This window comes from Podarcis pityusensis (assembly GCF_964106645.2).
Source record: "Podarcis pityusensis genome assembly, chromosome: 5".
Taxonomy (NCBI): domain Eukaryota; kingdom Metazoa; phylum Chordata; class Lepidosauria; order Squamata; family Lacertidae; genus Podarcis; species Podarcis pityusensis.
The window spans coordinates 349,596-365,338 of record NC_138032.1 but is presented as its reverse complement, the minus strand read 5'-3'; the positions used below and the strand labels follow the sequence as shown (position 1 = coordinate 365,338).

Sequence of the window (15,743 nt, the reverse complement as noted above, 5' to 3'; positions counted from 1 at the left end):
GGGAGCACCTGCCGGAGGAGCAGCTGCAGCCCTGCGCTGAACCCCAGGGCCCACCTGGCTCCCTCCCTTGGCCTCTGCCTCAAAGACCACACACTGCGCACCCCTCCACTCGGCTTAGCAAGAAGGGCCCCAACCCACAGCCTCCTAAACAGGCCCAGAAGGAGAGTCATTGCGCCTGGGCCCAAGAAGGCTCCCCTCGGACCACAGCTTGCGTGCAGGACGCCCCAGGGAGGAACCCCCCACCGCATGCCCTCTCAGCCTTGGAAAAGTGCTGCCGGGACTCTCTGGACGCCTCTTGCTCCAAGGCACCTTCCAACGTCCAGCCAGTCTCCCCACTGAAGTTCTTCCTGCCTATCCCCACTAGCGCTGCCTGTGCCTTCCACAAGGGGGCACTGAGCGATGGAAACTTGGGGTTTCTAAGCTCCAGAGTCCTGCTCTGGGACTGCGCAAACAAGCCGCAAAAATGTCGGCGGGAGGGAGAAGAGCCCCTCACTTGCTTCCATCTCTCTTCTTTCCCCCCATGACGGGAAGATGCATGGCGGACGCTTCCTTCTTTCGCTGCAGCTGAAAGAAAGAGCCACACCATTCGGCAGGCTGCCACGAGGCTGCAGGAGTCATCTCTGACAAAGCCTCTGTGTTAAGGAGGCTAGAAATTAAGATGTGCAAGGCCCTGCACAGACTCTTGCTGCAGATTCACCCCCATGCCTGACAGAGGGAGGGAGGCAGAGTTTCCAGATGGCCAGCCAAGGCAACCGGGAGAGAGTGCCAAGAGCTGCAATGTTCCAGGAAGCTGGAACAACCGAGTCATACACGCTCCATTGGGACTTCAAAACACACATTTTTTTAATAAAGAGAGAGAGAGAGATTCTAAATCTTTTAAGGAGGCATTTCATTTCTAAGTGTCTTGGAGTGTCCTCGAAACACAGGGAAGAAAAACTTACACATCTTTATCAAGCAGCTTTCTAAATCCATAGAGGAGAAAAGCGGAGCTACTTCTGAAACTTACAGTGTGGTAATTGATCATCTCTTGGAGGCTGTCGGAGAACTTCGTCAAGCTGGTCTGCAGGGGGGGGGGCGGGGAGAGGAAGCAACAAGGCCAGATAGATTATTCCTGCCCAGGGAACAGCAGGGAAGCCCCTCTCCCAAAGGGATCAGCAGAGACTGCGGCTGCACTGGGGGCCGGGAGGGGAGGGTGGGATTCTGCTCTTGCAAACATTCCTCTTCTCCAACTTCTCTCAAGGGGTCAGCATGAGCTAACAGATATATTTACCATTTGAAGGCTGAAGAGCCAAGTATGCTTAGCTTAAGGAGATGAAAGCAACAGATATTTAATGGGGAGCCCATTTAAGTTCCTACACTCTCTTAGGAACAGCTCCTCCCTGGACGGGCTGTGGATTCCACCCGCCGCCCACACTCAGGCGCCCAGGCGGGCAGCCCCCGCCCCGTTCCCCAGGCAAGGGGAAGCTCCTCTTCTGAGCCCACTTGGCAGGGGCACTTACCTCCACGAGGGCATCCTTGCTGGAATACTGAGCCAGGTCCTGAATGCCATGGATGAACTGCTTGTTTGCCAGGCAGAAGGCCTTCCCCGTGTCAATCATCGCAATGCAAAGCTTCACTAACTGAAAGAGAAGCAGCAGAGTCTTCCTATCTCATGGCCCCGGTCGTCTCTCAACATATCTACTCTGCAGCAAAGAAGAGCAAATGCCCTTTTCCTCCGACATCTGGCTGACCACCTTGGCAGATGAAAATGCTGGATGGGACAGAACCTACTGCCCTCTTGCTGGATCTGGCCAAAGGCACTCCATCTAGTCTAGTCTCCTGTTCTCACAGGGGCCATTCAGATCCTCCCCCCCCCCCCATGGGAAGCACACCAGCAGGACCTGAGCACAACGGCAGCCACTCTGCCCACCTGCGATTTCCAGAAACTGGTTGCGTTCCGCATGGCAATGCCCACCTCAATAGCTGACTGGCAGTTAGTTGTCCCCCAGGTTCCAGGAGCACAACTGGCTTCAACTAGGAGTTGGGCCTAAAGGGTGGCATTCAATATCCCTCTTCCACTAGTGCAAGGATTTATGCTTCCGCAACAGAACTTTGCTTCTCCCTCCCCAAACCTTTTCCTAAGGGACCCTCTGAGGAGCAAGGTGGGGTGGAACTGCCCAGGTGATGTTTGCTCACCTTGTCCAGCTTCTGCTCTAGCTCTGTCACATCTCCTTCCACATCTTCCAAAGCAGCCCTGCAAGAAGAAACAGACTGAGATGTCATACCCTCCAGACTCCCTGGGAAAGTCGTCCGTTGCTAACAGAAGACCCACCACACGCAAAGCAGCCAGTTCAACTTCAGAAAGGCTTACAGTGGATCTCCCTGGAGGGATCTGAGGGATGGGGGTGCTCCGTCCTGGCACAACCAAGAGGCACGGGGTGGAGGGGGACTGTGTAGCAGAGGGAGACACCCTGCACTCGGGCCCCGATCTCCAGGCACTCCTGGAAGTCCCTGCAGTTTCAGTGGCACTGGCTTCCCCACTTAGGTCTGGCCAGATTCCCATTGTTTGCACGACAACTCTGAGAAGGAGAAGGCTTCGGTGTCAACAACTGCAGCCAAGCACTCAGGGCTGCTTGCTAAACAAGTCGCCTCTCAGAGGATGCCTCCACAGAGCGGAGTCAACAGCAACTGCCAATGCCAGGTGGGACCTCAATTTGCCACCGGGTGCCACAGAAACACTCTCCCCACTCCAGGCATGATGCTGCCAAACCCGTTTGTGGAAAAGGGCTCTCCTGCCATTTGGAGGGAGGATGAGAACCTTTTTTTAAAAAAATTGCCTTTTCGATTCCCCTTTCACACAGAGCCCTTTCCCCACACTCTGATCTCCATGAAGCTGCAGGATCAGTGTGAGGAAGGCAGCCAGTGGGCAGAGCCACCCAGGAAAGTCTCTTCACACACACACACACCACAACTGGGATGCACAGTCCAGCTGCAGGGGACCACACAGCCGGGAAACAGCTGACAGGCTCTGCAGCTGTGGGCCAGAGGGGACGAAAGCCATGAAGCAAAGGGTCATTCCTCCCTTCTCACTGTTTCCATTGGGGAGGAGGCAGGGAAAGAGGCAAAGTGTTCATTTGGGTCTAAGCTGCAAAGCAGGCCCTCTCAAATCCAGCAAAGGTTGTTCCTGGAGAGCTATGCAAATGGACTCTGATTTTTCCTAGGCATCAGCAGCCTGCCAGAAAGTGAATGTTATTCACTTGGCTCCTTTGAGAAAGCACCATGCAAAGAGACTGCCCCAGACACAGGCCAGCCGTGATGCACGGACCCCCACCTGGCTGAGCGGGGATGCTTCTGGCAGAAGCGCCAACCTGCAGGTGCCTTTTGCCTGGCGTTAACAAGAGTGACGAGGCCCCAGCTGGCCTGAACCACAGCCGTTTGTGCTCTCCCTCAAGGACCAGTGGCGTCCAGAAGGGCTGGAGCCCATTGAACAACCAACTGGAGCAGATGGACCCACAAGCAGCACCAGGAACCAACGGAGGACATCCCAGACACGTGAAAGGAGGGTTCTGAGGGTGCTGCCAGCCATGCCCTGGCCACATTTCTTTACTTACAGAAGGGGGGGAGGGCATCTTCAGAAGGCAAGCAGTGCTTGGGTAAGTTTAAAAATCCTCTTTAGCCAGCACCTGCCTGAATGGCTTTTTGCAGACGGAAAGCCAGAGGAATTGCCTGCTGAGGAGAGGGGAGTCAGCTTGAGGTGAGCAGGCTTTTCTGAGAGAAAGGCAGCTCCTGGCTCTGCCATCCCACCCCCCACCCCCTCCCTTGGCTGCTTTTCCTGCAACAAATGGAGCAGGCCAGCAAGGAGGCTCAACTTTTTCTGCCACCAGGATTCCCAAATGGGCAGAATGTTTTAGAAGTTTTATTTAGGACCCTGATATCCTGCTTTGTCCTCCCAATAGGCTCACAAAACACCTTACAAAAGATGTGCCCAATTAAAAACCGGGGAAAGGGCCCAGTAAGAGCTGACTGCTATACCCTGGCAGGCAAGAGGGAGAGGCTGGGAAGGGTGGCCCCCACACAGTGAGGGCAGCTACTGATGCCCCTGCGGGCAAGGGGGCAGGCAGGTTGTCCAGCCCCTGGGCTGCTCTGCTCCCTCCCACCCTGGTTCGCCATCCCCTGCCCCCCTGGCTATGAACAGAGGCCCCCACCCTTTTCAGGCGCAGCATCCAAGGAGCAAACCTCAGGCGAAGGGCAAACAGTGGGGTCAAGTGGGTGGCAGGAGCTCCAGCACCAACAAACCAGAGAAAACCAATCCAAGACTGGAGGAGCAGCCAAGGACAAGACGCCACACAAACTGATGTAATTGTAACCAATGCCGCAGCAACGGAGGCATCAGGAGGGAGACTGGCCTGTGACACTCCACAGAAAACTGCCGGAGAACACAAGGCCTGTCCGGAAATGCTCCAGTTCACCCCCTCAGTCAGGAATCAAACTGAAAGTCGCCCCATGCTTGCTCCTCTAACTGTATTTCATTGGATTATGTACGCAATAAAGAGCAACCTGAGTGAACTGAACACAGAGCCTCTGCCATGGAAAAGGGTCCCCAATGCACGTCATTATTGCTCCATCTCCGAACGGAGCAGAGAACGGTCAGGGAAGCTGCCTTCTCTCCTCCTCTCCGAAAGGACTTTCTCATAAGCAGAGATATCCGGCTGCCAGAAGTCAGCTTCCTCTCAGAAAGAAAGGAGAGCCAAGTGTCAAGCGCCCAGGGGTCAGACCTGTCCACCCACAGCGCCTGCTTTGCACGCAGGTCCAGCTTCCATCCTCAATGGCACCTCCGGGGGGGGGGCTGGGAAAAGCCTCCCTGCCAGAGACCTTGGAGAGCTGCTGCCAGCCAGTGTCAACCGCACTGAGCTAAGTGGTCTAACTCAGGAGAAGGCAGCTTCCCGTGCTCCTAGCATGCGTTTAAACCCCAGCCTCTGCTTGGGAGGATCTTTCTTAGTCTTCATGGCTGCCCTGTGTGCTTAAATGTTTGCCAAATGAAAACACTGCATCTGAAGCACTAAGGCAGCTCATGATATATGTGGGGTTGGGGAGGGCACTGCCAAATGGGGCACAGAGAGACACCTTGCATGTGAGTGTATCGAGGGTCGGTATTCTGCAAAACGGTCTGTCCTACTTGCAGGGCTGCAGCAACCAACTGCAAAGCCACCTCCGTTTCCAGCCGTGCAGAAGAGTGGCTGGATGATGGGCTGGCAGTCAAGCAGCCTCCTTCTTCCCTTGGGGCCCCAAGAGCACGAGGACACACTGGCAGCACCCACAGCATTATGGAGCAGAAGCTCTGTCCCTTTAACCAAGAAACTGCTTCAGCTTGTGTGAGTTAAGTTCTTTGGGTTAATGTACCCTCCTTAGTTTTCAAATTCGGGACTTACCTGTTGCCTCTAGATTTTTTTTGAACTGTTTGTATCTGTTAATTTCTTTCTTTGAAATCAGTAAAACACATTTACAAAAAGAAAAAAAAAGAAGAGGGTCTATCTTTGGGAGTAAAGGCTTGGATCCTAAGGCAAGTTAACTTAAGTAGTTCTTGGCAGAAAACACTTCTGCTTCTCCCAGGAAGACATTTGTCTGATAATTTGAGGAATATAATTGATATCCTGGAAAAACTAGAAGTGAATATTAACACTAAAGCAGTGTTGATATTTGTAGACGCGGAGAAAGCCTTTGACAATATTTCTTGGAATTTTATGAAGAAGAATCTTCAGGGTATGGGGGTAGGCCAAGGTTTTGAGAATGGTATAAGTGCAATTTATTCAGAACAAAAGGCTAAACTAATTGTAAATAATGTTGTTACGGAAGAACTTAAAATTGAAAAAGGGACACGACAAGGTTGCCCAATTTCCCCACTTCTTTTTATTTCGGTCCTGGAGGTTCTGCTGAATATGATCAGAAGGGACCAGATGGTTAAAGGTATACAGGTCGGAATTAAACATTATAAATTGAGAGCATTTGCAGATGACTTAGTATTGACGTTACAGGAGCCAGAATCTAGTACAAAAAGGGTTTTAGAACTGATTCAAGAATTTGGTCAAGTGGCAGGATTTAAACTGAACAAATCAAAAACCAAGGTTTTAGAGAAAAATTTAACACCGTTTGAAAGAGAGAGGTTTCAGAATGAGACAGGTTTAACAGTGGTCAAGAAAGTTAAGTACTTGGGGATTAACATGACAGCAAAAAATGGGAATTTATTTAAAGATAATTATGAAAAATGTTGGTCAGAAGTGAAAAAAGATTTAGAAATTTGGTCAAATTTGAAGCTTTCACTGCTAGGCCGTATTGCTGCGATAAAGATGAATGTATTGCCTAGAATGTTGTTCTTGTTTCAAACTTTGCAGATTGTGGACAAAATGGATTGTTTCAAGAGGTGGCAGAAAGATATCTCTAAATTTGTCTGGCAGGGCAAGAAGCCTAGAATAAAATTTAAAATATTAACAGATGCAAAGGAAAGAGGTGGATTTGCCCTGCCAGACCTCAAACTTTACTATGAATCAGCAGCCTTTTCTGGTTGAAAGAATGGCTACTTCTTGAAAACACTGACATTTTGGACTTGGAAGGTTTCAATAATGTATTTGGATGGCATGCATATCTATGGTATGATAAGGTCAAAGCACATAAAGCATTTAAAAACCACATTGTCAGGAAAGCGCTATTCAATGTTTGGTTAAGATATAAGGATTTGTTAGAAAACAAAACCCCAAGGTGGCTGTCACCAATGGAAGCGAAAGCCTTGAAAAAGGTCAATATGGAGGTCAAATGGCCGAAATATTGGGAAATTTTGGAACAAGACGGAGATAGACTGAAATTGCAGAGTTTTGAGAAACTAAAAAACAAAGTGCGAGACTGGCTTCATTATTATCAGATAATGGAGGCATTCAAATTGGACAGGAAAGTTGGCTTCCAGGTGGAAAGATCCAAATTAGAAACAGAATTGCTAGAACCCAAAACTAAGAATCTGTCAAGAATGTATAACTTGCTGCTGAAATGGAATACTCAGGATGAAACGGTAAAATCGGCTATGATTAAATGGGCACAGGACGTTGGACATAACATTATGTTTGCTGACTGGGAACAGTTATGGACCACTGGTATGAAATTTACGGCATGTAATGCCTTAAGAGAGAATATTATGAAAATGATATACAGGTGGTACATAACCCCAGTCAAGCTTGCGAAAATCTATCACTTGCCCGATAACAAATGTTGGAAATGTAAAGAAACTGAAGGTACATTTTTTCACCTTTGGTGGACGTGCCCAAAGATTAAGGCTTTCTGGGAAATGATATATAATGAATTAAAAAAGGTATTTAAGTATACCTTCCCCAAGAAACCAGAGGCCTTTCTCCTGGGCATAGTGGGCCAAATGGTGTTAAAAAAGGATAGAACTTTCTTTATGTATGCAACAACAGCAGCAAGAATACTCATCGCAAAGTATTGGAAGACACAAGAACTTCCCACGCTGGAGGAATGGCAGATGAAACTTATGGACTATATGGAATTGGCGGAAATGACTGGCAGAATCCGTGACCAGGGAGAAGAGTCGATGGAGGAAGACTGGAAGAAATTCAAAGACTATCTTCAGAAACACTGCAAAATTAAGGAATGTTAGAGTGATGTTGGATTGAAAATAAGTGGTTTCCAGCTGTACAGGTTAAAGCTAAGGATAGATTAAGATTAAAGATCAAGATTAAAGATGTTTAAAGAAATGGAAATTTGATAATAAAAGGGAAAAATTTAAAGGTATATGACATTAAGAACAAGGATTAGGTTTAAAAAAGTTGAAGCTATATATTTTAATATTTTATTAAATTAAAGATTGGGTTTAAAAAAGTGGAAAAGAAACTGCTGGACAAATAATGCAGATTGGAATACAAAAGAGGGAGGTATGAGGAAGTCCAGAAAATAAGTAATTTAAAATTGGGAATGGAAAAGAGAGTTTGTTTTTAATTGTTATGTTTTGTGTTTTTATTGTTAAATTTTGTATTGTTTTTGTGTGTGTTGTTTTTCTTTTTTCTTTGTTTAAAACCTTAATAAAAAATTATTTTTTAAAAAAAGAAAACACTTCTGCTTCCCCCTACCGCACTCCCAGAAAAGTCTCCCCCGAGGGCTTGGCGCCCCTCTTGAGGACAGCGGTGGGCACCAACTGGGAAGGCTTTAAAAGAGGGCAAGACAAATGCAGGGAGAAGAGTGCTACCCAAAGTTGCAGGGATTCACAGAATGGATTTCGCTGCAAGTTAAAATAGCTTATGCTTCTGAAAATGCCAATTAAGATTGTCTTTGCAGTCTGTTGGGCTAGCACAGGGACAAGGAACTTTTGTCCCTCAAGATGTTTTCGAGCAACAACTCCCCTCACTGCCATCAACCATCCTGGAGGGTCACAGGCTCCCCCCCCCTCGCCGAACTAGAGCACAAAAGGCAAGTGACACATTACAAAGCATCCCCACCCTCTGCCTTACAGCTGTGGCAGATTAAGTACTGCTTTCCAGTGCTTTGAAGAAGCATTTTCCTCCTTGCAATCCAAACAAAAGTTTGCTGACGCGTTGCTCTGTAGCAACACTGGTTAGGGTTTGATGCTTGGAGCCCCTCCCTGAAACAACTTCTGCATTTGACATCCGTCATTTGCACAACTGGGTCAACTCGAGGCCTGTTCTCTTGTCTAGTTTCACTGGTCTTTGTCAGAAGGAAACTGAGGCTGTGACCCGCGAAGCCTGGAAGGAGACTGCAAAATTCCTAGCTGCCTGAATCCAGTTTTGTGGTGCCTGAGATTTCTCCAGCCTCATCAACAGACCAAGAGGGCTGTATCCAGATAGGAGAGACTATGGTTTATTAAGATGAGAAGAAGGCTGAGTAAGCCTTGGACTCACACAAGACCCCTCCTCCTCTTCCAGCGCCACCACAAGGAGCTCGAACTTCCAATTTCTGATTAAACACAGCTTGTAACATCATCTAGATCTGACAAATGGTAGCTTATCTTAACTATGGTTTCCTTCAAACAAGCCAACTTCAAGTACAGGTTACAAAGCAGACTTGTTTCAAAAAACTGTAGTCTGTCAGGTTCAGATGCCATGCGAAAGTGGTTCATTGAAACCTGAAGCCAGATTGGGAGAAGGTACAGGAATGAATGTGGCTTGGGCTGGCTTCCTTCACAATAAACCAGAGTTTATCATGCAATAGCAACACAGCATCTCTACTATGCCTGCCTTATTCTGCAAATCTCAAAGTACTTGGCAAAAATAACCCTCTCAGCCCTTTTTTCTTCCTCCATTTCAGCTACACATCCAAGGGGTTTTAAAACTTGGAGACCATTTTCCCTGTCAGTTACCCATCTGAATCGTTTCTCTGGTAACTTTACACAAAGAATCACACCTGCAGAGCAGGAGCCCTGAGAAGCCTGCCCTGTGAACGGCTTTGTATCTTTGCTTCTCTGTATTCAGGTAAAATGACAGCAAGACAGAAATCTCTATTCATTTGGCAAACGCGAGCAGCAAAAGGAACCATTTTAAAGGACAGCTAAACTTGATCAGCTCCAGATTCCAAGAATTACATACTGAAGTGGGTAGAAGTCTGGCAGGAAACCACCCGCCGGTTTGCAGAATAAGCCAGCCTCTTGCATGGGTGTTTCCTTCTAGCTTTCCTTCCAAGCTCCAGGCTGTGACCCATCTGAGACAACCTCCATGACCAGAAGAGCCACTGTGGTGGACCACAGTGGACGCGTCTGGCAAGGGAGGGACCAAACATTTCATAAGCACACAGCAGTACAGGAAGGGTGGGTACACCCTGCAAGTTAAGGGCAGAAATGTCTCCATAACAGCCAACATATCGGCTCTGTGAAGGCACCCTGCTACTTACGGGGGGATGCAGTCTAACTAAGGCATCGCCTGCATCAGTATATCCAAGCAGCCGACATAAATCCCTGCACTGGGGGCCACGGTCCCTTACTCACATCTGGGGGTGGCTTCTGCTGCCCAGGTCTCCCTCCAGCCACTGTGGCTACTTCCTATCCTGCTTTCCTTGTCTTGATAGTCACTGACTGAAAAGCCACATGTTGAAAAGTGGATTCAATGACATTGCAATGGAAGAGGCCAGCATTACGAATCCCATTGTGTAGATGAGAAACACTGAAGGTGAGGAAAGAGCAGCAGGGATGCCTGAGGCAACCAGAGAAAAGAAACCATCAAGATGCCTAAATAAATGATGGAATCACCATGGCAGGATGCATCTGAGGCCACTAGCCAAGCAGGCAGTAGGAGATTGAAGGGACAACATTCTTGTTACCTTCCAGCATTTGGATATAGGGCTAACAGTTGTTCTTTCCCCTATATTTCAAAGCTTCTGAAGAGGCTAACCACAAACTGAGGACACACCAGGTGCTTTTACCAGATGCTCAAAAACAGATGAAACCAAAATCAGGTAGAGTTGGCTGGTTGGTGTGCGAGACCCCCACACCGCTTACTGTGGGTTGGTTGAGATGGGTAACACAGATTTGTGTCTGTTCCGGTCTATTTCTTGCGTACATTCCAGAGCAGCTGAGCTCAAGATGAATGCTGCTTGTGGAAGTCAAAACACACAAACAAACCAACAAACCATCCACAGAAACATCCACTGTAACTTAGCAAATACAGTCTAACAGATATGAAAGAGTCACATGTCCATCAGAACATTTGAGCATTAGGAGAAGTCAATGATTCCTACAAGTTTTATATTGACAAAAGGATCCACCACTTATTTTGATGCTTCTCATTTGTACCCTGATGTTGAACGCCCTCCAGGGCTCGCAAGACAAAGTCTTCACCACAGGACCACAAAAAGCACCCAGGCCTTTCTTGGTACTCAGCCTGTCCATGCCTGGATCCCAGTGAGCACTGATGCCCCGCAAGGATCCGGCTAGCAAGGTCCTCCTAAGCCCCAAAGCCCAGCTGGGCTTGGCCAAAAGTGGCAAGGGAGGCCCCCATCTGCTTCATGGCCTCTTCTCCCCCCAAGGAGCCCCTGGCCTGGGACAATCTCCACCCCACTCCCTGAAGGTCTGCCGCAGGCTCGGGCTGCCTCAGAGGGGAAGCCGGAGGAGGAGGAGGAGGAGGAGGAGGAGGAGGAGGAGGAGGAGGCTGCCCCCTCTGCCCCCCCCCCACGCTGGAGGACGAGCCTGCAGAGCAGGCACCCCCGAACTCGGCCCTCCAGCTGTTTTGGGACTACTACTCCCATCATCCCTAGCTAGCAGGACCAGTGGTCAGGGATGCTGGGAGTTGCAGTCCCAAAACAGCTGGAGGGCCGAATCTGGGGGTGCCTGCAGGAGAGGAAGGGCGGAATCGGAGACGGTGGAGAGGGGCCCCGAGAGGCGTCTTCCCCTCGGCGAGAGGCTGTCCCCGGGCGGAGGGAGCAAGAGGCTTCCGCGGGGAGGCGGCCCTGGAGAGGCGGCGGGCTCGCCTTCCTTTGCCCGCGGGGGTCTGGGCTGGCTGGCCCCGGGCTTCCCCCCCCCCCGCCCCGCCACCCCCCGGACCTGAAGCGGGGCGAGTCCTTGAGGCACTCCTCGAAGTCCACGGCGACCCTCATGGCTGCTGCCTCCTCCCCGCCGCCGCCGCCGCTCCTTCCTTCTCTCCCTCAGAGACTCGCCTCGGCTCCGCCGGGGGGGGGGGCGGGGCGCAGGACGGGCGGAGAGGGGGGCGGAGCCCAGCCCAGCGCCCCACGCGCCGACCAATCGGCACAGGCGGCGCTACGCGCGAGCCAATGGCTGCCGGCGGCAGGGGTCTCTTCCGCAGGCCGCCTCCGAAGGGGCAGCTCCCCGAGCCAATGGGGAGGGAGAGTGGGGCTGCTCGCGCCAATCCCGGCCTGCCAAAGCGCTTTCCTCCGTTTCCTCCACCCGCCCCGTTCTCGATAAGGGGCAGCCGGGAGAGCCAATAGCGCTCGTCTATAACGCGCGCCGCCGTCGCGTCCTGCGTAGCCAATCGGGAGCAGGCAGAGCCGCGTCGAGAGGGGGCGGGCCCCGTTGCTTAGCAGTCGAGCGGAACGCCTCTCCGGGAGTGACGTATGCAGAACCAGGAGCCCCGCCCCCTTTCAGGACGGGCTGATCTGCGTTGGCTCCCAGGAGGTGTCCAGGCACAATTGGAAGTGCTGGTGCTGACCTTGAGAGCCCTCAATGGCCTCAAAGGCCCAGGACACCGGAAGGAGCGTCTCCACCCCCGTATTTCTGCCTGAGGTCCAGCTCCGAGGGCCTTCAGGCGGTTCCCTCGCTCCAAGCTACAGGGAACCAGGCAGAGGGCCTTCTTGGTGGTGGCACCCGCCCTGTGGAACGCCCTCCCACAACAACTACCAGACTTTTAGAAGACATCTGAGGGCAGCCCTGTTTAGGGAAGCTTTTAATGTTTGATATATTACAGTATTTTAATATTTTTTTTGGAAGCCGCCCAGAGTGGCTGGGGAAGGCATAAATAGAGTGGCTGGGCGAGGCATAAATATTATTATTATTATTATTATTATATTTTGGAAATGTACATCCAGTGGTTTTTTTTCCTTTAGATTTTGGGGGGGGGGGGGCGCCAAGAGAGTGGGGCCCTAAGCTATAGTTTGTTTAGCTTATACGTAAATCCGGCACTGGGAATCAGCACCATTAAATTCATCCTGCCGCCCTTCTGCTGGGCGGCTGAGCAACACAAGAAATGCAAAATGAAACCACCAAGCACATCAGGTCTAAAGACAAGCCCCCCTTCCCCCACCCTTTAATCCAGATTACAACAGGACATGGGGTTTGGCTTCCCACCCCGCCAGCCTTGGACAAATCATGCTCGCCAAGCCCCTTCCTCTGCTACAAAACAGAGTCCCTCCAGACGCAGCACAACTGAACTGTGGAACTCCCTCCCACAGGAGGCATACTAGGACTCAATTTCTTGACTTTAAGAAAGCCGACTTCATAAAACTTAGGGAAGTGCTGGGTGAGATCCCATGGACAGTAATACTAAAAGGAAAGGGAGTTCATGATGGCTGGGAGTTTGTTAAGAGGGAGATACTAAAAGCACAAAGTCAGGCAATACCAATGAGACGGAAACATGGAAGGTGCCTAAAGAAGCCAGGGTGGCTATCTAAAGAACTTTTAACTGAGTTAAGATTAAAAAAGGATGTGTACAAAAAATGGAAAAGGGGGGAAACCACCAAAGAGGAATTCAAACAAATAGCCAGCACATGTAGACACAAAGTCAGAAAAGCTAAAGCACAGAATGAACTCAGGCTTGCTAGAGAGGTTAGAAGCAACAAAAAAGGCTTTTATGGGTATGTTCGTAGCAAAAAAAATCCACAGAAACAGTGGGAATAAAAAAAATCCTTCCAGTAGCACCTTTAAGACCAACTAAGTTAGTTCTTGGTATGAGCTTTCGTGTGCAAGCACACTTCTTCAGATACCTGAAGAAGTGTGCTTGCACACGAAAGCTCATACCAAGAACTAACTTAGTTGGTCTTAAAGGTGCTACTGGAAGGATTTTTTTTATTTTGACTATGGCAGACCAACACGGCTACCTATCTGTAACTAGAAACAGTGGGGTCACTCAGAGGAGAAGATGGTGAAATGCAAACAGGGGACACAGAAAGAGCTGAACTCCTCAATGCCTTCTTTGCCTCAGTCTTCTCCGATAAAGAAAACAATGCCCGACCTGAAGAATTTGGAGCAAATGATTCAGCAGAGGAAACACAGCCCAGAATAACTAAGGAGATAGTACAAGAATACTTGGCTAGTTTAGATGTATTCAGGTCTCCAGAGCCAGATGAACTGCATCCAAGAGTATTAAAAGAACTGGCAGATGTGATCTCAGAACCACTGGCAGTCATCTTTGAGAATTCCTGGAGAACAGGCGAAGTCCCGGCAGACTGGAGGAGGGCAAATGTTGTCCCTATTTTCAAAAAGGGGAAAAGAGAGGACCCAAATAATTACCGCCCAGTCAGTCTGACATCAATACCAGGGAAGATTCTGGAGCAGATCATTAAGCAAACAGTCTGTGAGCACCTAGAAAGGAATGCTGTGATCACCAATAGTCAGCATGGATTTCTGAAAAATAAGTCATGTCAGACTAACCTGATCTCGTTTTTTGACAGAATTACAAGCCTGGTAGATGAAGGGAACGCAGTGGATGTAGCCTACCTTGATTTCAGCAAGGCATTTGACAAGGTGCCCCATGATATTCTTGTAAAGAAGCTGGTAAAATGCGGTCTTGACTATGCTACCACTCAGTGGATTTGTAACTGGCTGACTGACCGAACCCAAAGGGTGCTCATCAATGGTTCCTCTTCATCCTGGAGAAGAGTGACTAGTGGGGTGCCACAGGGTTCTGTCTTGGGCCCGGTCTTATTCAACATCTTTATCAACGACTTGGATGATGGACTCAAGGGCATCCTGATCAAATTTGCAGATGACACCAAACTGGGAGGGGGGGCTAACACCCCAGAGGACAGGATCACACTTCAAAACGACCTTGACAGATTAGAGAACTGGGCCAAAACAAACAAGATGAATTTTAACAGGGAGAAATGTAAAGTATTGCACTTGGGCAAAAAAAATGAGAGGCACAAATACAAGATGGGTGACACCTGGCTTGAGAGCAGTACATGGGAAAAGGATCTAGGAGTCTTGGTTGACCACAAACTTGACATGAGCCAACAGTGTGACGCGGCAGCTAAAAAAGCCAATGCAATTCTGGGCTGCATCAATAGGAGTATAGCATCTAGATCAAGGGAAGTAATAGTGCCACTGTATTCTGCTCTGGTCAAACCTCACCTGGAGTACTGTGTCCAGTTCTGGGCACCACAGTTCAAGAAGGACACTGACAAACTGGAACGTGTCCAGAGGAGGGCAACCAAAATGGTCAAAGGCCTGGAAACGATGCCTTATGAGGAACGGCTAAGGGAGCTGGGCATGTTTAGCCTGGAGAAGAGGAGGTTAAGGGGTGATATGATAGCCATGTTCCAATATATAAAAGGATGTCACATAGAGGAGGGAGAAAGGTTGTTTTCTGCTGCTCCAGAGAAGCGGACACGGAGCAATGGATCCAAACTACAAGAAAGAAGATTCCACCTAAACATTAGGAAGAACTTCCTGACAGTAAGAGCTGTTCGACAGTGGAATTTGCTGCCAAGGAGTGTGGTGGAGTCTCCTTCTTTGGAGGTCTTTAAGCAGAGGCTTGACAACCATATGTCAAGAGTGCTCTGATGGTGTTTCCTGCTTGGCAGGGGGTTGGACTCGATGGCCCTTGTGGTCTCTTCCAACTCTATGATTCTATGATTCTAGGAGGCTGCCAAGGCCACCGACCTCAATGGCTTGAAAAGATGAAGATTAGACCATTTTACCGAGAGGGCGATGGGCGGCTCTGCTCTTCCTTTGCAGTTTGAGGCCAGCAGTGCTTCTGAATGTCGGTTTCTGGAAAGCACAGCAAGGGGGAGCTCCTCTTGCGCTCAGATCCTGCTGGCTGGTTTCCTATTAAGGGCTGCTGTGAGAACAGGATGCTGGACTTAATGGGCCACTGGCCAGCAGTCCCATGCTTTCATGTATCCCTTCCCCTGCCTTTCCAACCCCAAATCACCAGCCATGGTTGAACTACAACTCCCAGCTGCCCCAGACAGCACGGCTAATGGTCAGGGATTTGGGGAGCTGTAGTGTAACATTATATAGCAAGCCCCCCCCCCCCCAAGCCATCAAAGACCCAAATATTCACCACCAGTGGCCTCAATAAGCTTTGGGG

General features: G+C 49.6%; 1 protein-coding gene across 5 annotated transcripts in view; it reads right to left on the bottom strand.

The window, feature by feature from the left end:
- Positions 1-11,696, bottom strand: part of ACAP2 (ArfGAP with coiled-coil, ankyrin repeat and PH domains 2) — a 32,261-nt gene extending 20,565 nt beyond the window's left edge. For 4 of the 5 annotated variants that reach the window (XM_081007034.1, XM_081007036.1, XM_081007038.1 and 1 more), the window contains exons 1-4: positions 11,525-11,696; positions 2,176-2,233; positions 1,500-1,619; positions 1,007-1,060 (exon numbers count right to left, since the gene is read on the bottom strand). In XM_081007034.1, coding sequence (XP_080863160.1) covers positions 1,007-1,060; positions 1,500-1,619; positions 2,176-2,233; positions 11,525-11,577 — 285 coding nt within the window. In that variant the 5' untranslated portion in view covers positions 11,578-11,696. Of the gene's footprint in view, positions 1-1,006; positions 1,061-1,499; positions 1,683-2,175; positions 2,234-11,524 lie in introns of all 5 variants that reach the window. The other variant, XM_081007037.1, reaches the window with a different exon arrangement.
- Positions 11,697-15,743: the final 4,047 nt, after the last annotated feature.